This window comes from Rhinoraja longicauda, chromosome 23, assembly GCF_053455715.1.
Source record: "Rhinoraja longicauda isolate Sanriku21f chromosome 23, sRhiLon1.1, whole genome shotgun sequence".
Classification (NCBI taxonomy): domain Eukaryota; kingdom Metazoa; phylum Chordata; class Chondrichthyes; order Rajiformes; family Arhynchobatidae; genus Rhinoraja; species Rhinoraja longicauda.
In genome coordinates, this window is record NC_135975.1 from 5,278,085 (window position 1) to 5,302,875 (window position 24,791).

General features: G+C 49.1%; 1 protein-coding gene across 2 annotated transcripts; it reads right to left on the reverse strand.

The window, feature by feature from the left end:
- Positions 1–327: 327 nt before the first annotated feature.
- On the reverse strand, positions 328–24,250 carry LOC144605064 (ankyrin repeat and SOCS box protein 13-like). Of its 2 annotated transcripts, XM_078420111.1 has the most exons (7): positions 24,086–24,250; positions 19,605–19,997; positions 18,819–19,006; positions 11,117–11,267; positions 5,391–5,525; positions 3,740–3,931; positions 328–1,139 (listed from the first exon to the last, which is right to left on the reverse strand). In XM_078420111.1, exons 3-7 carry the CDS (start codon positions 18,948–18,950, stop codon positions 1,012–1,014), a joined length of 738 nt encoding a protein of 245 aa, XP_078276237.1. In that variant the 5' UTR covers positions 18,951–19,006; positions 19,605–19,997; positions 24,086–24,250; the 3' UTR covers positions 328–1,011. The 2 variants fall into 2 exon arrangements, with proteins under 2 accessions (XP_078276237.1, XP_078276236.1); XM_078420110.1 differs by lacking the exon at positions 19,605–19,997.
- Between the last annotated feature and the right edge of the window lie 541 nt (positions 24,251–24,791).

A 24,791-nucleotide genomic window follows, 5' to 3' on the forward strand; every position in this document is an offset into this window, starting at 1 on the left:
CGTATTTGAGATGTGGGAGGAGATCGGAGCAGGCGGAAGAAACCTTTAGTCAGAGGGTGGTGAATCTGTGGAATTCTTTGCCACAGAAGCCTGTGGAGGCGAAGTCAATGGATATCTTTAAGGCAGAGATGGATACTGTAGATTAATGATTGGTGCGGGTGTCAGGGGTTATGGGGAGAAGGCAGGAGAATGGGGTTAGGAGGGAGAGATAGATCAGCCGTGATTGAATGGCGCAGTAGGCTTGATGGGCCGAATGGCCTAATTCTGCTCCTATCGCTTATGACCAAAACCCACGCAGTCACAGGGAGAATGTGCAAACTCCACACAGACTTTATTGAAATAATTTACAGTCTTGGCCCATCCATTTACTGACTGTATCTAATCAGACAAAAATCATTCTGCTTTCGATCAGGGTAAGTTACTACCCCGACAGTCACAGGCTCAGAGTTTAACAGTTCTCTTTAAATAAACTCCCTAAATAGACTTTGTTTGCTTTGCCATTTCGCGAGACAGAAAACTCTGTTTATACATTGTCTGCAATGAAAATTCCCAGGCTCCGGTTTATTTGACACGGGCTGTTCTGTCAAGAGGGTAAAGTAAAAGGGACAGAATTAAACTGCAACAAGTTCACAAACGTATTAAATTAGACCTGCCAGATTAAAATATATCAACTGGGCAGTAGGGTCAGGGCACTTTCTGCTTGCCAACCAGAAAGATGTCAGCAATGCAAAACAAAAATAGCTTTTTAACTTTCGAGCTGCTGGTTTTGAGGCGATAACCTCGAAGTTCCGTCGGAAGGAGGCAAGAGGTTCCTGCTTTGCCAGCAAACAGATCCTTCAAGCAGCTGGCATGAACAGGGCGGGCCGAATGGCCTCATTCTGTGCCGAGACCCTCTACGCCTCCACAAGCATCCAATTGTCTTGAGTTGCAAACGAAGAAACAAAATCGATGTGGCATTTAATTCTCAAAGATGTTCATCCAGGCGCTGAAGTCTCTCCTGATATATTTGGTTCAGTCGTAGCAGAGATAGCCCATGAGTGTTGGAGGGATGTTTAACTGGTGGATGGATTGTAATCTTTGTGGACCAAGGGCTTTCCTCAGGGTCAGTCTGCAGTAGTGCGCCAAGCTCATCGTGGTACCTAAAGTCAAAGCAGAACCGTTAAAATCTGTGATTCAAAGATGGACGTCACTCTGGCAGAATTCCAAGACATGTTAACACTCCCCAACACCCCCTCAGTATCCCACCACACAATCCTTCTGATTCATTCATCCACGCATTATAGAGTTACGTAGACACAAAGAACTGCTGGTGCTGGTTAATACACAAAAGGGCACAGAGTGTTGGAGCGGTGACTCAGTGGGTCAGGCAGCATCCCCGGAGAACAAGATTGGGCAGCACCCTGGCACCTCACAGCGCCAGAGACCCAGGTTCGATCCTGACCTCGGGTCAACTGTCTGTGTGGAGTTTGCACGTTTTCTCTGTGAATGCTTGGGTTTCCTCCGGGTGCTCCGGCCTCCTCCCACATTCCAAAGACGTGCGGGTTTGTAGTTTAATTGGCCTCTGGTGACATGAGACTGCACCTGGAGTACTGTGTGCAGTTTTGGTCTCCAAATTTGAGGAAGGATATTCTTGCTATTGAGGGCGTGCAGCGTAGGTTCACCAGGTTAATTCCCGGAATGGCGGGACTGTCATATGTTGAAAGACTGGAGCGACTAGGCTTGTATACACTGGAATTTAGAAGGATGAGAGGGGATCTTATCGAAACATATAAGATTATTAAGGGGTTGGACACGTTAGAGGCAGGAAACATGTTCCCAATGTTGGGGGAGTCCAGAACGAGGGGCCACAGTTTAAGAATAAGGGGTAGGCCATTTAGAACGGAGATGAGGAAAAACTTTTTCAGTCAGAGAGTTGTGAATCGGTGGAATTCTCTGCCTCAGAAGGCAGTGGAGGCCAATTCTCTGAATGCATTCAAGAGAGAGCTAGATAGAGCTCTTAAGGATAGCAGAGTCAGGGGGTATGGGGAGAAGGCAGGAACGGGGTACTGATTGAGAATGATCAGCCATGATCACATTGAACGGCTGTGCTGGCTTGAAGGGCCGAATGGCCTCCTCCTGCACCTATTGTCTATGTGTAGGAAGTGGCTGAGAAAGTGGGGTAACATGCATTGGGAACGGATGATGGATGGTTGGCGTGGACTCGGTGGGCCGAATGGTCTGTTTCCACGCTATATCTTTTAATAAAATAATGACTGCTGTTACACAGCGATAACTTAGCGAATGTCACAATATCATATCATATCATATATATACAGCCGGAAACAGGCCCTTTCGGCCCACCAAGTCCGTGCCGCCCAGCGATCCCCGCACATTAACACTATCCTACACCCACTAGGGACAATTTTTACATTTACCCAGCCAATTAACCTACATACCTGTACGTCTTTGGAGTGTGGGAGGAAACCGAAGATCTCGGAGAAAACCCACGCAGGTCACGGGGAGAACGTACAAACTCCTTACAGTGCAGCACCCGTAGTCAGGATCGAACCTGAGTCTCCGGCGCTGCATTCGCTGTAAAGCAGCAACTCTACCGCTGCGCTACCGTGCCGCCCAATGCCCCCGACTATTTCACACACGGTTGAACTGGGGTGACTCGATGAAACTGCATGGAAAAGTTACAATTAAACTGCAAATTGCAATTAATTGTAGGGATGGATGGTAGCAGAAAGAAACAAATTTTCAAGCACACTAGTAATGAGAATCAGGGTTGATGTAACACAGTCTTCAGTAATGGGCTGGGTGGTAAACAAGCATCCGCAGTTCCTTCTGCATACATGTTGAAGGATTCCCCCACCTCCACCTTCCACCTACGAACCGGCGGATGTGGAGAGGATGTTTCCACCAGTGGGAGAGTCCAGGACTAGAGGTCACAGCCTCAGAATTAAAGGACGTTCTTTTAGGAAGGAGGTGATGAGGAAAGTCAGAGGGCGGTGAATCTGTGGAATTCATGGCCACACTAGGCTGTGGAGGCCAAGTCAGTGGATATTTTTAAGGCAGAGATAGATTCTTTATTAGTACGGGTGTCAGAGGTTATGGGGAGAAGGCAGGAGAATGGGGTTAGGAGGGAGAGATAGATCAGCCATGAATGAACGGCAGAGTAGACTTGATGGGCCGAATGGCCTAATTCTACTCCTATCACTTATGACTCAACGGTGGGGGCAGGACTGAGCAGCGTCACTTTAAATCTCTGCCACACGAGTGCAGAGGATTGTGGACGCAGCCCAAACCAACCCCCCTTCCATTGACTCCATCTACACCTCACGCTGCCTCGGCAAGGCCAGCAGCATCATCAAGGACGAGTCGCACCCCGGCCACTCCCTCTTCTCCCCTCTCCCATCAGGCAAGAGGTACAGAAGTGTGAAAACACACACCTCCAGATTCAGGGGCAGTTTCTTCCAGGCTGTTATCAGGCAACTGAACCATCCTACCACAACCAGAGAGCAGTGCTGAACTACCATCCACATCATTGGAGACCCTCGGACTATCCTTGATCGGACTTTGCCGTCTTTACCTTGCACTAAACCTTATTCCCTCATCATGTATCTGCACACTGTAAATGGCCGGATTGTAATCATGTATTGTCTTTCCGTTGACTGGTTAGCACACAGCAAAGGCTTTTCACTGTACCTCGGTACAGGTGGCAATTAACTAAACCGAAGCTGTGAAGAAGCCTCCTTACTCTGGTAGTATTTCAGGCACTCTGCAGAAGGGGATCCGGGATGCGTGTGGTCCAAAGACGACCGGCCTTGGTTGTCTGTTGCGTAAACGTTGGCTCCGTAGTCGATGAGCAGTTTAATCAAGTCGGCATCCATCGCCTTGGCTGCAAGGTGAAGGGCTGTTTCGTGCAGTTTCGCTCCGTTCACGTTTGCCCCTGGATGACAAGGAGAGGGTCAAGTCAACAGCGTTCAATTGTCACATGCATCGAACCTCCCTTCAGTCAGAGAAGGGGTGAATCTGTAGAATTCACTGCCAAATCAATGGATATATTGTGAGCGGAGCACCAAGGCACATTCCTTGTACATGCGCATACTTGGCCAATAAACGTATTCATTCATTCATTCATTAGTGCGGGTGTCCGGGGATTAGGTGGAGAAGGGGGAGAATGGGGTTGGGAGGGAGAGGTAGATCAGCCATGATTGAATGGCGGAGTAGACCTGATGGGCCGAAGGGCCTAATTCTGCTCCTATCACATATTGCCATGAAATGGAACAATGGAATTTCTTACCGGCAGCAGCACAACAGGTGCCAAACAGACACTGGACCCCGCAGATAGACACAAAACGCTGGAATAACTCAGCGGGTCAGGCAGCATCTCTGGAAAAAAGGAATAGCTGACGTTTTGGGTCGAGGCCCTTCTTCAGTCCCGAGAGGTCACCTATTCCTTCTCTGGGGGCCAATGAACACTTTTACACTTGCAGGTGTGGGAGTAAACCGGAGCACCCTGAAGAAACCCACACAGTCACAGGGAGAACATGCAAACTCCACGCAGACAGCACCCAAGGCCAGCATCAAACCCAGGTCTCTGTCACTGTGTGGAGCAACTCTACTGCTGCGCCAATGTGCAGCTGCGGTTTCAGAATCGGTCAAGTTCCATCTTGAACAAGGTCTGCCCCAGGGTCCACTGACAGAGGACGGCACGGTGGTGCAGCGGTAGAGTTGCTGCCTCACAGCGCCAGAGACCCGGGTTCCAACCTGACCACGGGTGCTGTCTGTCAGGAGTTTGTTTGTTTGTACGTTCTCCCCGTGACCTGCATGGGTTTTCTCCGGGTGCTCCCGTTTCCTCCCACACTCCAAAGACGTGTAGATTTGTAGGCTAATTGACCTCGGTGAAATTATAAATTGTCCTCAGTGTGGGTATTGGATAGTGCTAGTGGTATGAACATTGACTTCTCCAACTTTAGATCGTTCCTCTGTCCCTCTCTATCCCCTCCCCCTTCCCAGATCTCCCACTGTCTTCCTGTCTCCACCTAATATCCTTCCTTTGTCCCGCCCCCCCGACATCAGTCTGAAGAAGGGTCTCGACCCGAAACGTCGTCCATTCCTTCTCTCCTGAGATGCTGCCTGACCTGCTGAGTTACACCAGCATTTTGTGAATAAATAAGTGCTAGTGCACAATGATCGCTGGGCGGCGCGGACTCGGTGGGCCGAAGGGCCTGTTTCTGCGCTGTACCTCTACAGTCTAAAGTAAAGACCGCTCAATGCCATGTCATCGAGCCGTAGAGTGTGAGAGAAGATGGACCTGGTCTGTCCAGAGCGACCGGCAACAACAAAAGGAAGTTTCAAGTGGGTGAACAAGAAGCCTTGGCATTCCAGCTTCGTGGGAGACTCACCTGCGTTCAGCAAGACCTTTGCACAGTCAGCGTGTGGCCTGGCACACGCAATGTGCAGTGGGGTCCCAAAGTGGCAGTCATACGCCTCCAGGTTGGCACCCTTGTCAATGAGCAGCCTCATGCACTCTGCACTGCCTGAAACACAGCAAAACTGTTTTTTTAATATATCAAAAAATACTTTATTCAAGTAATAAATATTTACAAAACATCTTCTTTTCAACAACTCCATCCGACATTCCCGGAGGTTACACGTTCAATGCAGATATTCATTTCCAATTCTACCCAGAATCCCTTATTTGGAGGGGCATGTCCACCACACCCTGCCCCCCCCCATGTCCAGCAGCGGAAGGACCCCAGACTGCGGTCGTCCCCCACCGAGCTTCAGTGCGTCCCTCAGCACGTACTCCTGCAGTCTGCAGCGGGCCAGTCGGCAACATTCCCCGGCGGACAGCTCGCTCCGCTGGGAGGTCAACAAAGCCCGGGCAGACCAAAGAGCGTCTTTCACCGAGTTGATGACCTTCCAGCAGCACTCGATGTCAGTCTCTGAATGCGTCCCTAGGAACAGTCCGTAGATCACAGCGCAAACACTGGTTAAAGCAGCCCAGACAGTGGCTCGACCGTGGGTCAATGGTACCTTAGCGTAACACGTCACCTTACAGCGCCAGTGACCCAGGTTCAATTCTGACTACACATGTCCATAACCAAGGACCATGTCAGGATGTTGCCAGGACTAGAGGGTGCGAGCAATAGGGAGAGGGTGAGCAGGCTGGGCCTCTACTCCTTGGAGCGCGGGAGGATGAGAGGTAATCTTCTAGAGGTGTAGAAAATGATGAGAGGAATAAATTGGGTAGACAATAGACAATAGACAATAGGTGCAGGAGTAGGCCATTCAGCCCTTCGAGCCAGCACCGCCATTCAATGCGATCATGGCTGATCACTATCAATCAGTACCCCGTTCCTGCCTTCTCCCCATACCCCCTCACTCCGCTATCCTTAAGAGCTCTATCCAGCTCTCTCTTGAAAGCATCCAACGAACTGGCCTCCACTGCCTTCTGAGGCAGAGAATTCCACACCTTCACCACCCTCTGACTGAAAAAGTTCTTCCTCATCTCCGTTCTAAATGGCCTACCCCTTATTCTCAAACTGTGGCCCCTTGTTCTGGACTCCCCCAACATTGGGAACATGTTATCTGCCTCTAATGTGTCCAATCCCCTAATTATCTTATATGTTTCAATAAGATCCCCCCTCATCCTTCTAAATTCCAGTGTATACAAGCCCAATCGCTCCAGCCTTTCAACATACGACAGTCCCGCCATTCCGGGAATTAATCTAGTGAACCTACGCTGCACGCCCTCCATAGCAAGAATATCCTTCCTCAAATTTGGAGACCAAAACTGCACACAGTACTCCAGGTGCGGTCTCACCAGGGCCCGGTACAACTGTAGAAGGACCTCTTTGCTCCTATACTCAACTCCTCTTGTTACGAAGGCCAACATTCCATTGGCTTTCTTCACTGCCTGCTGAACCTGCATGCTTCCTTTCATTGACTGATGCACTAGGACACCCAGATCTCGTTGAACTCCCCCTCCTCCTAACTTGACACCATTCACATAATAATCTGCCTTTCTATTCTTACTTCCAAAGTGAATAACCTCACACTTATCTACATTAAACTGCATCTGCCATGTATCCGCCCACTCACACAACCTGTCCAAGTCACCCTGCAGCCTTATTGCATCTTCCTCACAATTCACACTACCCCCCAACTTAGTATCATCTGCAAATTTGCTAATGGTACTTTTAATCCCTTCGTCTAAGTCATTAATGTATATCGTAAATAGCTGGGGTCCCAGCACCGAACCTTGCGGTACCCCACTGGTCACTGCCTGCCATTCCGAAAGGGACCCATTTATCCCCACTCTTTGCTTTCTGTCTGTTAACCAATTTTCTATCCATGTCAGTACCCTACCCCCAATACCATGTGCCCTAATTTTGCCCACTAATCTCCTATGTGGGACCTTGTCGAAGGCTTTCTGAAAGTCGAGGTACACCACATCCACTGACTCTCCCTTGTCAATTTTCCTAGTTACATCCTCAAAAAATTCCAGTAGATTTGTCAAGCATGATTTCCCCTTCGTAAATCCATGCTGACTCGGAATGATCCCGTTACTGCTATCCAAATGCTCAGCAATTTCGTCTTTTATAATTGACTCCAGCATTTTCCCCACCACTGATGTCAGACTAACTGGTCTATAATTACCCGTTTTCTCTCTCCCTCCTTTCTTAAAAAGTGGGATAACATTTGCTATTCTCCAATCCACAGGAACTGATCCTGAATCTATAGAACATTGAAAAATGATCTCCAATGCTTCCACTATTTCTAGAGCCACCTCCTTAAGTACTCTGGGATGCAGACCATCAGGCCCTGGGGATTTATCAGCCTTCAGTCCCATCAGTCTACCCAAAACCATTTCCTGCCTAATGTGGATTTCCTTCAGTTCCTCCATCACCCTAGGTTCTCCAGCCCCTAGAACATTTGGGAGATTGTGTGTATCTTCCTCAGTGAAGACAGATCCAAAGTAACGGTTTAACTCGTCTGCCATTTCTTTGTTCCCCATAATAAATTCCCCTGCTTCTGTCTTCAAGGGACCCACATTTGCCTTGACTATTTTTTTCCTCTTCACGTACCTAAAAAAACTTTTGCTATCCTCCTTTATATTATTGGCTAGTTTACCCTCGTACCTCATCTTTTCTCCTCGTATTGCCTTTTTAGTTAACTTTTGTTGCTCTTTAAAAGAGTCCCAATCCTCTGTCTTCCCACTCTTCTTTGCTATGTTATACTTCCTCTCCTTAATTTTTATGCTGTCCCTGACTTCCCTTGTCAGCCACAGGTGTCTCTTACTCCCCTTAGAGTCTTTCCACCTCTTTGGAATAAATTGATCCTGCAACCTCTGCATTATTCCCAGGAATACCTGCCATTGCTGTTCTACCGTCTTCCCTGCTAGGGCCTCCTTCCAATCAATTTTGGCCAGCTCCCGCCTCATGCCTCTGTAATCCCCTTTGCTATACTGTAATAACGACACTTCCGATTTTCCCTTCTGCCTTTCCATTTGCAGAGTAAAACTTATCATGTTGTGATCACTGCCTCCTAATGGCTCTTTTACCTCTAGTCCCCTTATCAGATCAGGATCATTACACAACACTAAATCCAGAATTGCCTTCTCCCTGGTAGGCTCCAGTACAAGCTGTTCTAAGAATCCATCTCGAAGGCATTCTACAAACTCTCTTTCCTGGGGTCCATTTGCAACCTGATTTTCCCAGTCTACCTGCATGTTGAAATCTCCCATAACCACCGTAGCATTACATTTTTGACACGCCAATTTTATCTCCTGATTTAACTTGCACCCTAAGTCGAGGCTACTGTTTGGGGGCCTATAGATAACTCCCATTAGGGTCTTTTTACCCTTACAATTTCTCATTTCTATCCATACTGATTCAACATCTCCTGATTCTATGTCACCCCTTGCAAGGGAATGAATATCATTCCTTACCATCAGAGCAACCCCACCCCCTCTGCCCACCTGTCTGTCTTTTCTATACGTTGTGTACCCCTGAATATTCAGTTCCCAGCCCTGGTCCTCTTGTAGCCATGTCTCAGTGATCCCTACAACATCATACTTGCCCATGACTAACTGAGCCTCAAGCTCATCCACTTTATTTTTTATACTACGCGCATTTAAGTACAACACTTTAACTTCTGTATTTACCTCCCCTCTCACATCGTTCACAATTGGCCCTGCCCTTAATTTCTTTTCCGCTCTAGAACTTCTGTTCCCATTCTTCCGAGAGTCTTTTGCAATATCTCCTGTATTCCCTTTTACCTCATCTTCATATTCACAATTTGTTAACCCCTCCCCCCCACTACTTAGTTTAAAGCCACAGGTGTCACACTAGCAAACCTGCCTGCCAGAATGTTTGTCCCCCTGCTGTTAAGATGCAACCCGTCCCTTTTGTACAAGTCACCCCTAGCCCAGAAGAGATCCCAGTGGTCCAGAAATCTAAATCCCTGCTCTCTGCACCAGTCCCTCAGCCATAAATTCATACCCTCTATCTCTCTGTTCCTGGCCTCACCAGCACGAGGTACCGGTAGCAGTCCAGAGATAACTACCTTCGACGTCCTACTTCTCAGCGTTTTTCCCAACTCTCTAAACTCCCGCTGTAGCACCTCCTTCCTCTTCCGCCCGACGTCATTCGTGCCCACGTGCACAACGACTTCAGGTTGATCGCCTTCCCTCGCTAGGATTTTCTGAAGCCGGTCTGTGATGTGTTGAACCCTGGCACCAGGGAGGCAACAGACCATCCTCAAGTCCCTCCTGCTGCCACAGAATCTTCTGTCCGTCCCTCGGACTATGGAGTCACCGACCACTACGGCTCTTCCAGACTTCGGTCTCCCCTGTCGAGTATCCTTGCCAACAGGTCCGCCACTCGGACTGGAAACGTCTTCTGCCCCAACAGTTCCCAAGAGGGTATACCTATTTGCAATAGGCACAGCCACTGGGGTCTCCTGTAGTCCACGTCCACTCCCCCCGGAAACAGTCTCCCACCTTCGCTCGACCTGGACCCTTGGCGTGACAGCCTCACAATAGGTCCTGTCGAGGAAACTCTCGCATTCCCGGATGGCCCTGAGGTCATCCAACTGCCTCTCCAACTCCACCACACGTCCCTTCAGGAGCTGCACCTGGACACAGTTCTTGCAGGTGTAGCTCCCAGAAGCTCCCGCGACGTCCCCGTCTTCCCACATCCTGCAGGAAACACACCGCACCAACTTTTCCGCCATCACCTTGTGCCTATAACCAGCTCTGGCTTAAAACAATCGTATCCTCCTCACCTCAGCCTCCTCACCGAAGGCTCGCAGCCAAAGACAAAGTAGATGCACAGAGTCTCTTTCCCAGAGTAGAGAAATCGAGGACCAGAGGACATAGGTTCAAGGTGAAGGGGAAAAGATTTAATAGGGATCTGAGCTGGGGACCTTTTCACACAAAGGCTGGTGGGTGTATGGAACAAGCTGTCAGAGGAGGTAGTTGAGGCTGGGACTATCCCAACGTTTAAGAAACAGTTAGACAGGTACATGGATAGGACATGTTTGGAGGGATATGGACCAAACGCAAGCAGGTGGGACTAGTGTAGCTGGGACATGTTGGCCGGTGTGGGCAAGTTGGGCCGAAGGGCCTGTTTCCACACTGCATCATTCTTATGACTCTACTCTGACCAGTCTTACCACGGCCACTCCCTCTTCTCCCCTCTGCCATCAGGCAAGAGGCACAAAGGTTTGAAAAAGCACACCTCCAGATACCGGGACAGTTTCTACCCAGCTGTTGTCAGGCAACGGAACCATCGTGTCATTAGCACGAGTGCAGTCCTGACCTCCCACCTACCTCTTCGAAGTGAACGCTCGTCAGAGAGGAGGAGGTCTCGGGTGGGTCTCGGCCCGGAACGCCACCCATTCCTTCTCTCCAGAGATGCTGCCTGTCCCGCTGAGTTACTGTGTCTATCTCCCATCTACCTTATTGGAGACCATTGGAGTGCGAGACTGGACCTTGATTATGATGGTGGCCTTGCCGAGGAAGCGTGGTGTAGATGGTTCACTGGAGGCCCCTATGTATCCAGATACAAACTACACACTTTAATTACTGATTGATGAGAGAGCGCGCGGGGCTCCAGCTTACCGATCATGCAGGCTTCATGTAATGGCGAGGCTGCAAAGTTGAGTGGATTCACATTGGCTCCATGGGTCAACAGCAACTTAACACATTCTATGCTTCCAACAGCACAGGCATCACAAAGTGGAGTACTTCCATCTATGTTCCTGGCTTCGATCTGAGAGACAGATTTGCAAAGGGAAATGAATGAGTTATCACTTCTTGTTTTAAAACAGGATGATGTCCCAATCACAAAACAGCAAGTCAGACTACATAGAGTCATCGAGTGATACAGTGTGGAAGCAGGCCCTTCGGCCCAACTTGCCCATGCCGGCCAACAATGTCCCAGCTACACTAGTCCCACCTGTCTGCTCTTGGCCCATATCCCTCCAAACCAGTCCTATCCATATACGGGCGCACCTCAGCTAATGACGGGGCTCCGTTGGGGTTCCGAGAAACCTATCCCAAACTGAAAATGTTGTGCGGCGAAATGCATTGACTACACGTGATCACGTGGCCGGAAGCGAGCTGCGGGGCGCTGGCGTTTGCACCATCGCAAAGTCGAAATATCGCACGTCGAAGCATCGTATGCCGGGAGCATCGGTACCTGTCTAACTGTTGACTTAAACGTTGGGATAGTCCCAGCCTCAACCACCTCCTCCGGCAGCTCGTTCCATACGCCCGCCACCCTTTGTGTGGAAAAAGTGGGAATTTTGCGATGTTTCCGAAGACAGTGTAATCTCTTAGCCGGGTGCTGGTTTCACAAAAGTAGTAACTTGTATCGACCTGACTCGGCATTGTCGTGGTCATTGTCGGAGGAGGGTAAAAGAAAATGTCGGCGATCTGCTACGACTTTGATAGTCGCCTAAAAAAATTGCCCAAGTGGGACAGGCCCTTTAGTGCGCGGGGATCGCTGGTCGGTGCGGTCTCGGTGGGTCGAAGGGCATGTTTCCACGCTGTATCTCTAAACTACACTGAACTATGCAGTGAAGGTTTTTTTTTTTTAAAGCAGAGGCATACAGATGCTTGATATGCAAAGGTTGAAAAATAATTCACACAGTGGGTGTATGGAATGAGCTGTCAGAGGTTTAGTTGAGGCAGGCACTATAACAATATTTCATTTAGCTTTTTAGTTTGGATGTACAGCGTGAAAACAGATCCTTTGGCCCACCGAGTCCGCGCCGACTAGCGATCCCCGTTACGCTAATTCTATCCTACACGCGCACACGCGCACACGAGAAATAATTTTACAGAAGGCAATTAACCGACAAACCTGCACGCCTTGGGAATGTGGGAGGAGACCGGAGCACCTGGAGAAAGCCCATGGAGAATATGCAAATTCCGTAAAGACAGCGACCCTGGTCAGGATTGAACCTGGGTCTCTGGCTCGGTAATGCAGCAACTCTACCGCTGCGCCACACTAATTTAAAGACACTTGACAAGGTACATGGATATAAAAGGTTTAGAGGGACATGGACCAAACACGGGCAGTTGGGACTAATGTAGATGGGACATCTTGGTCAGCATGGGCAAGTCGGGCCGAAGGGCCTGTTTCCGTGCTGGATGACTCTACGACAGGAAGAACGCAGGAATGTTGAGTTTGCAGTTTGATCAGCAATGATCTTATTAATTGGCAATATCCCTGGACCATGACCCCACCGACAAACACCAGACCTTTATCATCAGCACCATCACGGACCTCACCATCTCCGGTGATTTACCGTCCAATGCCTCCAAACTTATCGTTCCCCAGCCCCGCACGGCCCGATTCTATCTCCTACCTAAAATCCACAAACAGAACTGTCCCAGCAGACCCGTTGTCTCTGCCTGCTCATGTCCCACAGAATTTATTTCCACCTACCTCGACTCCATCCTATCCCCCCTGGTTAAATCCCTCCCCACCTACGTCCAAGACACCTCACACGCTCTCCATCTCCTCGATAACTTCCGGTTCCCAGGCCCCCACTCCCTCATCTTCACCATGGATGTCCAGTCACTCTACACTTCCATCCCCCACGAGGATGGCCTCGAAGACCTCCATTTCGTCCTCGACCGTAGAACCAGCCAATCCCCATCGACCAACACTCTCCTCCGCCTAGCAGAGCTGGATCTTACCCTCAACAACTTCTCCTTTGACTCCTCCCACTTCCTCCAAACCAGAGGCGTAGCTATGGGCACTCGCATGGGCCCTAGCTACGCCTGCCTCTTTGTCGGGTACGTCAAACAATCCCTGTTCCGGACGTACACTGGCCCCATCCCCGAACTCTACCTCCGCTACATCGACGACTGCATTGGTGCTACCTCTTGTACCCATGCAGAACTCACTGACTTCATACACTTCAACTCCAATTTCCATCCTGCCCTTAAATATACCTGGACTATCTCCGACATCTCCCTCCAGTTTCTGGACCTCACCATCTCCATCACAGGAGACAGACTACTAGTGACTGACATCTACTATAAACCCACTGACTCGCACAGCTATCTGGACTACACCTCTTCCCACCCAGTCTCCTGCAAAAAGTCTATCCCCTACTCCCAATTCCTCCGTCTACGCCGCATCTGCGCCCGGGATGAGGTGTTTTACACTAGGGCGTCAGAGATGTCCTCATTCTTCAGGAAACGGGGCTGCCCCTCTTCCATTATAGATGAGGCTCTCACTAGGGTCTCTTCTACATCCCGCAGCTCCGCTCTTGCTCCCCCTCCCCCCACTCGTAACAAGGACAGAATCCCCCTCGTTCTCACCTTCCACCCCACCAGCCAGCGGATCCAACAAATTATCCGCCAACATTTCCATCACCTACAATGGGACCCCACCACTGGCCATATCTTCCCATCCCCTCCCCTTTCTGCGTTCCGTAGAGACCGTTCCCTCCGTAACTCCCTGGTCCACTCGTCCCTTCCTACCCAAACCACCCCATCCCCGGGCACTTTCCCCTGCAACCGCATGAGATGCAACACCTGTCCCTTTACCTCTCCCCTCAACTCCATCCGACCCAAACAGTCTTTCCAGGTGAGACAGAGGTTCACCTGCACCTCCTCCAAACTCATCTATTGCATCCGCTGCTCCAGATGTCAACTTATTTACATCGGCGAAACCAAACGCAGGCTCAGCGATCGCTTTGCTCAACACCTGCGCTCGGTCCGCGTTGGCCAATCTGATCTCCCGGTGGCCGAGCACTTCAACTCCCCCTCCCATTCCCAGTCTGACCTTTCTGTCATGGGCCTCCTTCAGTGCCATAGTGAGGCCCACCAGAAATTGGAGGAACAGCACCTCATATTTCGCCTGGGCAACTTGCAGCCCAGTGGTATGAACATCGACTTCTCCAACTTTAGATAGTTCCTCTGTCCCTCCCTTCCCCTCCTCCTTCCCAGATCTCCCTCTATCTTCCTGTCTCAACCTATATCCTTCCTTTGTCCCGCCCCCCTGACATCAGTCTAAAGAAGGGTCTCGACCCGAAACGTCACCCATTCCTTCTCTCCTGAGATGCTGCCTGACCTGCTGAGTTACTCCAGCATTTTGTGAATAAATACCTTCGATTTGTACCAACATCTGCAGTTATTTTCTTATATTATTAATTGGCAAAGCCCCTATGATAGTTCTTCATGAGTGAGCATGCTAGACGCAAGATGCTAGACCCTCTCTACTTCTTTTGAAGCAATGATAAATTATGAATTATTAGGCATATTACTGCCCCAAGCTTTCAAGGACAATACAAATATCATATTTTCCAGCTCAGATCTTTGCCTGCACCTGGATAGAAACAGAAGATTGTGCGGAATGTGGGCTTATCGCCAATCTTAGCTTTCAGAGTTAAACATCTGTCAGTTCAAATCCCCATTTAGAGTCAAAGAGTGATACCGGCCCTTCGGCCCAACTTGCCCATACCGACCAACATGTCCTAGCTACACTACTCCCACCTGCCCGCGTTTGGCCCATATCCCTCCAAACCTGTCCTATCCATGTATCTGTCTAACTGTTTCTTAAAGGTTGGGATAGTCCCTGCCTCAGCCACCTCCTCCGGCAGTTTGTTCCATATCCCAGCCACCCTTTGTGTGAAAATATTATACCTCAGATTCCTATAAAATCTTTCCCCCTTCACCTTAAACCTATGTCCTCTGGTTCTCGATTCAGCCTACTCTGGGCAAGAGACTCTGCATCTACCCAATCTATTCCTCTCATGATTTTATACACCTGTATAAGATCACCCCTCATTCTCCTGCGCTCCAAGAAATAGCCTGCCTAACCTCTCCCGATAACTCAGACCGTCTAGTCCTGGCAACATCCTGGTAAATCTTCTCCGTACCCTGTAACATGGTGCCCAGAACTGAACATAATACTCCAAATGTGGCCTCGACAACATATTTGACTTTAGATCTCCAGAAAGCATAACTATTTTTCAGATATTGCCCAGGAAAATGTGAATGCTTGTGCAGAAAGGAACTGCAGGTGCTGGTTTTAACCAAAGATAGACACAAAACATTGGAGTAACTCAGCAGGCTAGGCAGCATCTCTGGAGAAAGTGAATAGGTGATGCCAGCTACAGGGAGAAGTTGCCCAGGCTTGGATAGTTTTCTCTAGAACACTAGGGGTTGAGGGGAGACATGATAGAGGTAGATAAAATTATGAGAGGTAGACAGCCAGAACCTTTTCCCCCCGAGGATGGAAATGTCAAAATCTAGAGGGCATAGCTTTAAAGGAGAAAGGGGGAAGGTTTAAAGGAGCACATTTTTTCTACAGAGAGTGGTTGGTCTGGAGCGAGTTGCTAGTAGTGGTGGTGGAGGCAGATACAAGAAACTTTTACATTTTGTTTAGTTTAGTTTAGAGATACAGCACAGAAACAGGCCATTCAGCCCTCCATGTCCATACTGACCGGCGATCCCCGCACACCAACACTATCCTACACACACTAGGGAAAATCTATACATTCATACCAAGCCAATTAACCTACAAACCTCTGCGTCTTTGGAGTGCGGGAGGAAACCGAAGATCTCGGAGAAAACCCACGTAGGTCACGGGAGAACGTACAAACTCGGTACAGACGGCACCCGTAGTCGGGATCGAACCTGGGTCTCTGGCACTGTCAGGCAGCAACTCTACCGCTGCGCCACCGCGCCGCCCAAAATAGGCACGTGGGTACACGCGAAATGGAGTAAAATGGATTATGTGTAGGAGGACGAGATTAAATTATGTTAGTATTATGTTCAGCACAGAAATTATGGGCAGAAGGGCCTGTGCTATTCTGTTCTATATCCTGGAGCGTCTATCTCTGCTGTTCAATAATTAGCCTTTCACAAAGCCTTCCAGTCACCTCTAGATGTCACTGTTGACTCACTTCCACCACTCGCTGAGTAGGTGCCAGTCAAAAGTGGAAGATGTAAACCAGACTGACTCTTTAGAAATTCTAGTAAACATTTCTATAGCAACTATCATGTCCCTGTCTTGGCAAAGCAATCAGTACACAGCCAGTGAAATATTTCAAGGCAGCAACTGATCTAACATTGAACCTGGAATAATTTGAATATGGTAAACTCCCACAAATAGCAAGATGAAAATGTCCAAGATTAGGGCGACACGGTAGCGCAGCGGTAGAGTTGCTGCTTTACAGCGAATGCAGCGCCGGAGACTCAGGTTCGGTGCTGTACTGTAAGGAGTTTGTACGTTCTCCCCGTGACCTGCGTGGGTTTTCTCCGAGATCTTCGGTTTCCTCCCGCACTCCAAAGACGTACAGGTATGTAGGTTAATTGACTGGGTAAATGTAAAAATTGTCCCTAGTGTGTGTAGGATAATGTTAGTGTGCGGGGATCGCTGGGCGGCACAGACTTGGTGGGCCGAAAAGGCCTGTTTCCGCGCTGTATCTGAAATATGAAAAAAATAATTGAGTTTAGTGTAGGGAGAGAGCGTGGAAACAAGCCTTTTGGCCCACAGTCCGTCCGGGCTGACCAACAATTACCCGACCCAAGATCCATCCTACGCACAAGGGACAATTTACCGAAGCCAATTAACCTATCAACCCGTACGTCTTTGGCGTGCGGGAGGAAACCGGAGCACCCGGAGAAAACTTAAGGGGCACGGGAAGAACGTACAAACTCCATGCAGACAGCACCCGTAGTTGGGATCGAACCCGGGTCTCCGGCGCTGTAAGGCAGGAACTCTACCGATGCGCCACCGTGATATGATATAACGGCACGCCTCGTCTGGGTGAAGCGTTCCATCCATAGTAATCCTTTACACATGGGACGGCACGGTGGCGCAGCTGTAGAGTTACAGCAGCGCCAGAGACCTGGGTTCGATCCTGACTACGGGTGCTGTCTGTACGAAGTTCGTACATTCTCCCGTGACCGCGTGGGTTTTCTCCGGGTGCTCCGGTTTCCTCCCAGACTCAAAGAGGTACAGGCTTGTAGGTTAATTGGCTTCGCTAAAAGTGTAAATTGTCCCTAGTGTGTGTAGGATAGTGTCCGTGTGCGGGGTGATTGCCGGTCTGCGCGGACTTGGTGGGCTGCAGGGCCTTTTTATGTACCGTATTACTAGACAATAGATGCAGGAGGAGGCCATTTGGCCCTTCGAGCCAGCACCGCCATTCAATGTGATCATGGCTGATCATTCTCAATCAGTACTCCGTTCCTGCCTTCTCCCCATACCCCCTGACTCTGCTATCCTTAAGAGCTCTATCTAGCTCTCTCTTGAATGCATTCAGAGAATTGGCCTCCACTGCCTTCTGAGGCAGAGAATTCCACAGATTCACAACTCTCTGACTGAAAAAGTTTTTCCTCATCTCAGTTCTAAATGGCCTACCCCTTATTCTTAAACTGTGGCCCCTTGTTCTGGACTCCCCCAACTTTGGGAACATGTTTCCTGCCTCTAACATGTCCAACCCCTTAATAATCTTATACGTTTCGATAAGGTCACCTCTCATCCTTCTAAATCCCAGTGTATACAAGCCTAGTCGCTCCAGTCTTTCAACATATGACAGTCCTGCCATTCCGGGAATTAACCTAGTAAACCTACGCTGCACGCCCACTAGTGTCAAGTCAAGTCAAGTCAATTTTATTTGTATAGCACATTTAAAAACAACCCACGTTGACCAAAGTGCTGCACATCTGATTAGGAAAAAAAAGAAACATACAGTGGCAGGCAGCCAAACACAACGGCGCGGCCATCTTGAACAAAATGTTTAACTAAAGCAGAATGGTGTCCCGCGTGGACACAAAGGCCTGAGCTTGGGCTCAGGGGAGTTTGGAACTCGGGGGAGTTGGGGCAGGCTGGGACTTTACGGGGAGATCTTGGGAGAGGAGCATTCATGAAGGGAATAGATTTTTTGTGAATGCACAGAGGGTTTATTTCCAGGAATGGTTGGGGCACTTTGCTTGGGGCATGGGGGGAATGGGCACGGCTGGAGTTGGGATGAAGGGCCTGTTTCCGTGCTGCGTGACTCTAACGTGGTGATCTGTACCACACACCACAGAGGGCAATTAACCTACAAACCCGCACGTCTTTGGGATGTTCAAGAAGACCCGAGCACCCAGGGGAAACCCACTCGGTCACAGGGAGAACATGCAAACTCCACACTCAGACAACGGCCGAGGTCAGGATCGAGCCCGGGGGTCGCTGGTGCAGTGGCTCTACAATCCACCTACTCTTTCCATCGCCCAGACTATTGGGAACCCACAAAACAGACAGGTGTGCTGAGCCTTGGCCAGCAGCAGCCAGTCCAAGTGGCGCTTGTACCTCTGCTCCAGCAGCAAGCAGCAACTGTGCACATTGCACCTGTCCCCGGAGGCTTGCTTCATGCAACGGGGTAATGGAGTCCACAGTCACCACGTTCACACAGGCTCCCTGTTCAATTAGTTGCTGCAGCATGAGCACCTGGCCGCCTTTGACTGCTTCATGTACGGGTGTACGATCCGCCCAAAAACCTAGAGAAGAAAAATAAAATACACACACACACAATCACCTTTACTAAAGAGGCCCTTCCGTAAGCTAGGATACTGCCCGATTCACCTCCACCCCGTTGTGGACATTGGACTTTGTCTCTGGAGCTGGTGTGCCATAATGCTGAGAACTATATTCTCCACTCTGTATCTTCCCCTTTGCTCTACCCATTTGAACTTGGCTTGATTATCAAGTCCTGTCCCATCCCAGTCATTCCTTCCTCTCGTCTCCCTGTTCCTGTCCGGCAGAAGGTACAGAATCTTTAAAGCATGCATCACCAGACTTAGGAACACCCTTTCCCCTGTTGTCAGGTTTGTGAATGGTCCTTCCATAAGGTATGGCACTGTCCAATTCACCTCGCTCGACCCCATTGCGGACATTGGACTTTGTCTATGGAACGGGTGCACCACCTCGCCGAGAAACATATATGCTGCACTCTGTATCTTCCCCTTTGCTCTCCCTTTTCCAGCTTGGCTTGACTATCAAAGTCTTGTCCCACCCCAGTCATTCCCTCTTCTCCCTGCTCCTGTCTGGCAGGAGGTACAGAAACGTGAATCCGAGCACCACCACATTCAGGAATACCTCCTTCCCCTGTTATCAGGCTTCTGAACGGTCCTTCCACAAGCTAGATTACTGCATGATTCACCTCCACCCCAATGAGGACGTTGGACTTGTCCACAGAACAGATTCGCTACAATGTGCAAGAAGGAACTGCAGATGCCGGTTTACACTGAAGATAGAAACAAAGCGCTGGAGTAACTCAGCAGGTCAGGCAGCATCTCAGGAGAAGCTGGATAGGCAACGTTTTGGTTCTGGACCCTTCTACAGGTTGACTGTAGCAAGGGAAAAAAGCTGGTTGCCAGGTGGGGGCAGGCAAGTGATAGGTCTTCAAGGCTGGGTGTGATTGTCCTGTTTGACCTCCATGTTGAGTGACTAATCCAGCTGCACATGTCACACCATCAGCATGTCCAGGTCCTGGTCAATAAGAATGAAACTTGCTTTGAAGGACATTATTACAACAGACACTTTTTTTTTAAAAACAACATTCAGATAATTTCACGATTACCATTGCTGAAACCGGCATTTTATTCCACATTTAATTGATCGATTTTAAATACACCCAGCAGTCTGATTGTGGCAGAAATACCTCCTTATGTCAGTTGTTGCCTCATCTCGAAGTTCTTGCAGGGGTGGGGTGGTAAATTGTGTAGGCTGGATCATTGGTGGTATAAAAAGAGAAAGTACTGTAGATAGTTTTTGAAGAACCAGAGCTTTGAGGGATATGAGGAACAAGCACAGAAGAGAGCACTTCTCTCCAACTCTTGTTTGACTTTACTTTGAGTTCGGGAAGCAACACAGTGGTAGAACTGCTGCCGTACAGCGCCAGAGACCCAGGTGTGATCCTGACAAAAGGTGCTGTCTGCACGAAAATCATTCGTTCTTCCTCTGACCTGCGTGGGTTTTCTCCGGATGCTCCGGTTTCCTCCCACACTCGAAAGACGTGCAGCTTTGTAGGTTGTGTGGGAAAATAACTGCAGATGCCTGTACAAATCGAAGGTACCACAAAATGCTGGAGTAACTCAGCAGGTCAGGCATCATCTAGGAGAGAAGGAATGGGTGACGTTTCGGGTCGAGACCCTTCTTCAAACTTCAGACCGGCTTTGTAGGTTAATCGGTTTCGGTAAAATTGTAAACTGTCCCGAGTGCGTAGAATAGTGCGAATACACGGGGTGATCGCTGGTTGGCTCGGACACAGTGGGTCGGAGGACCTGTTTCTGTGCTGTATCTCTAAAGCCTAAAACAGTCTAAATAGGGTTTGGAGGGAAGCTAGGCCCAGATGCAGGCAAATGAGCCCTAGCTTGTTAGGGCACCTTGGTTAGCATGGATGAGTTGGGTCAAATGGCCTGTCATGCACTGTATGGCACTATGATTCTGTCAGGAGAGGCCTGGAGTGGATCGGCCCGGTCATATTGAGTGGCAGGGCAGCCTTAAGGCACTAGGTGACCTACTCTTACCTCTAAGTTCGTACCTTCTTAATACATACTAATCCATTTAACTGCTTCCACATAACACACTAAGCTTATCAGTCTTTTCAGATATAGCTCTGAATACAAACATAACTGAACATAGAATTAAAATTTTTAAAAGGGCAGATACAACAATTTAGTAAGGTGTTCCCCCTTTCCCTCACTTCTCTCTTCCCTGCACCCCACCTAAATGAGCACCCATTTCTCCTTGATCTACCTCTCCCTCCCAACCCCATTCTCCTGCCTTATCCCCATAACCCCTGACACCCGTACTAGTCAAGAACCCCCGAGACCCGCACCAATCAAGACCTCCAGCACTTAACTTCCTTTCCTTTATCTGTAGCCTTTCTGCCATGTTACAAGCTGTTTCCCCGTGGCCAGAACCCCTTACTCAGATGCACAGGGCAAGGGAGACAAGGAAGGAAGAAACGAAAGTGAAGGAACAAAAGACCAATCGCAAACGAAAAGGCAAAAATCACCGAGCACAAGAGAAACCAAAAACAATTCAAGAAATAGAAAATGAAACTTACTAGGAGAAAGTGAAAATGAGCCCAGGATTGTGATGGAACCAAGATTGCAGACTTCCAATGTCTTACTTAATGTATCACTTAAAGAGTGATACAGTGTGGAACCAGGCCCTTCAGCCCAACTAGCCCACACCAACTCACATGCCCCATCTACACTAGTCCCATCTGCCTGTATTTGGCCCATATCCCTCTAAACGTCTACTATCCATGTACCTATCAAAATATATTTTTTTAATGTTGTGATAGTACCTGCCTCAACTACCTCCTCTGGCAGCTTGTTACATGTACCTACCACCCTTTATGGTTCCTGTTAAATCTCCCCCCCCCCTCACCCTAAACCTTGATTACCCTTCACTGGGTAAGACTCTGTGTGTCTACCCGGTCTATTCCTCTCATGATCTTATACATCTCTATAAGATCACCTTTGGTATGGAAAGTTAGCATGCATAATTTGAATGAGTTTATTTTGATTTAAAAAAAATGACTTCAATGTCAGTGTGGCTTTGGAGTGCGGGAGAAAGCCGGAGAAAACCAGAGAAAACCGGAGATCCCGGAGAAAACCGGAGATGCCGGGGGAAACCGGAGTGTGTACCGAGGCACAGTGACAAGCTTTGTTTGTGAGCTATCCAATCAAATCAGATAACACATTTGAATACAATGAAGTCAAACTTAAGTTTGAAGAAGGGTCTCGACCCGAAACGTCACCCATTCCTTCTCTCCCGAGATGCTGCCTGACCTGCTGAGTTACTCCAGCATTTTGTGAATAAATCGATTTGCACCAGCATCTGCAGTTATTTTCTTATATCAAACTTCCCGGAATGGCGGGACTGTCGTATGTTGAAAGGCTGGAGCAATTAGGCTTGTATACACTGGAATTTAGAAGGATGAGGGGGGATCTGATTGAAACATATAAGATAATTAGGAGATTGGACACATTAGTGGCAGGAAACATGTTCCCAATGTTGGGGGAGTCCAGAACAAGGGGCCACAGTTTAAGAATAAGGGGTAGGCCATTTAGAACGGAGATGAGGAAGAACTTTTTCAGTCAGAGAGTGGTGAAGGTGTGGAATTCTCTGCCTCAGAAGGCAGTGGAGGCCAGTTCGTTTGATGCTTTCAAGAGAGAGCTGGATAGAGCTCTTAAGGATAGCGGAGTGAGGGGGTATGGGGAGAAGGCAGGAACGGGGTACTGATTGAGATTGATCAGCCATGATCGAATTGAATGGCGGTGCTGGCTCGAAGGCTGAATGGCCTACTCCTGCACCTATTGTCTATTAAGTACAATAGGTAGAGCAAAGAGAAAGATACAGAGTGTAGAATGGGGGGGGGGGGGGGGGGGGGGAGCTGCTTAACGTCCTCATCATCCACCCTGCACTTGCAGCAAAGTGTCAACTTGCAGCAAAGTGTCAACTACGGCACTCTGAGGCACCAATTGCCACTTTTAATTGTTGTAGTTGACATACAAAAGAAAGAGTGTAGAAAATAATTTTCAACTTTGTAGCACAACAGTACCCGAGAAAAAAGTTTAATGTCCACAATTAGGTTGGTTGCAAGATTCAGACTGCTTCTGGTTAATTACTGCGCAAACACCTCATAAGTGCCTATCTCGCACAGGTAAACTATACAGCCTAGACTATAGCCCATCTTATGGAAAGACCGTTCAGAAGCCCGATAACAGAGGGGAAGAAGCTGTTCCCCAGTCTGATGGTGTACACTTTCAAGCTTCTGTATCTTCTGCTGGATAGGAGTGAGGAGAAGAAAAAGCAATAATCAGGATAGGAAAGGAAGTGCTTTTGACCCAAAATGGCACCTATTCCTTTTTCCTCCAGAGATAATGCCTGACCCTTGATTAGTGGGGGTGTCAGGGGGTTATGGGGAGAAGGCAGGATACTGGGGTTAGGCGCGAGAGATGGATCAGCCATGATTGAATGGCGGAGTAGACTTGATGGGCTGAACGGCCTAATTTCACTATCACATGACCTTATGGCCCTCTTGAGTTACTCCAGCATTGTGTCTATCCAAGGTCTTTGTTAATGTTGGCTGCTTTCCCAAAGGCAGCATGGCGTGTAGATGGTCTAAGAAAATAACTGCAGATGCGGGTACAAATCGAAGGTATTTATCTCACAAAATGCTGGAGTAACTCAGCAGGTCAGGCAGCATCTCAGGAGAGAAGGAATGGGTGACGTTTCGGGTCGAGACCCTTCTCCAGACTGAGAGTGTAGATGGAGTCAATGGTGGGGAGTGGGGATGTGAGTCTCGTCATCCTCCTCCGGCACAGCGTGCAGGTCGCGCTACGCAAATGCTGCCAGAGATGCTGCCTGTCCGGCAGAGTTACTCCAGCATTTCGTGTCTATCTTCGGTGCAAAACCCCAGCATCTGCAGTTCCTTCCTGCACAATGTAAACGCAAGCGGTTGCAGGTAAACAAACAGTGGGAGGCTTAAAATACAGACATCTTGCCGCAGCGCTGCTCCCTCCCTCCCTCCCGCACCACAAGCTCCCGGTACTACTCACAGGTGTTTCCCATGCCCCGCTGCACCTGCATCACCTCCACACCGGTGCCGCCGCAGGTAGATGCTGCAGCTCCAGGTGAGCCGCTGCTCATGTCCATGGTCTCTGCCATCAGCTGATGCCCGACACGTGACCCGCCGCAACTCGCTACACTGGGCGGCCGGCCGCCCGCCCGCGCACGCACGCATGCGCCGTCGCTGCAACCCACACGCGGAAGTGAGAGCAACATTGTCACGTGGAGGCGTGCTGGTGTTAGTGTGTGTGATGTTGCCATGTAACAGTGTTAGTGTGTGTAATGTGGCATGTAACAGCGACAGTGTTAGTGTGTGTGTAATGGTGCCATGTAGCAGTGTTAGTGTGTGTAATGGTGCCGTGTAGCAGTGTTAGTGTGTGTGTGTAATGGTGCCATGTAGCAGTGTTAGTGTGTGTGCCATGGAGCAGTGTTAGTGTGTGTGTAATGTGGCATGTAACAGTGTTAGTGTGTGTGTAATGGTGCCATGTAGCAGTGTTAGTGTGTGTGCCATGGAGCAGTGTTAGTGTGTGTGTAATGTGGCATGTAACAGTGCTAGTGTGTGTGTGTAATGGTGCCATGTAGCAGTGTTAGTGTGTATGCCATGTAGCAGTGTTAGTGTGTGTGTAATGGTGCTGTGTAGCAGTGTTAGTGTTTGTGCCATGGAGCAGTGTTAGTGTGTGTAATGTGGCATGTAAC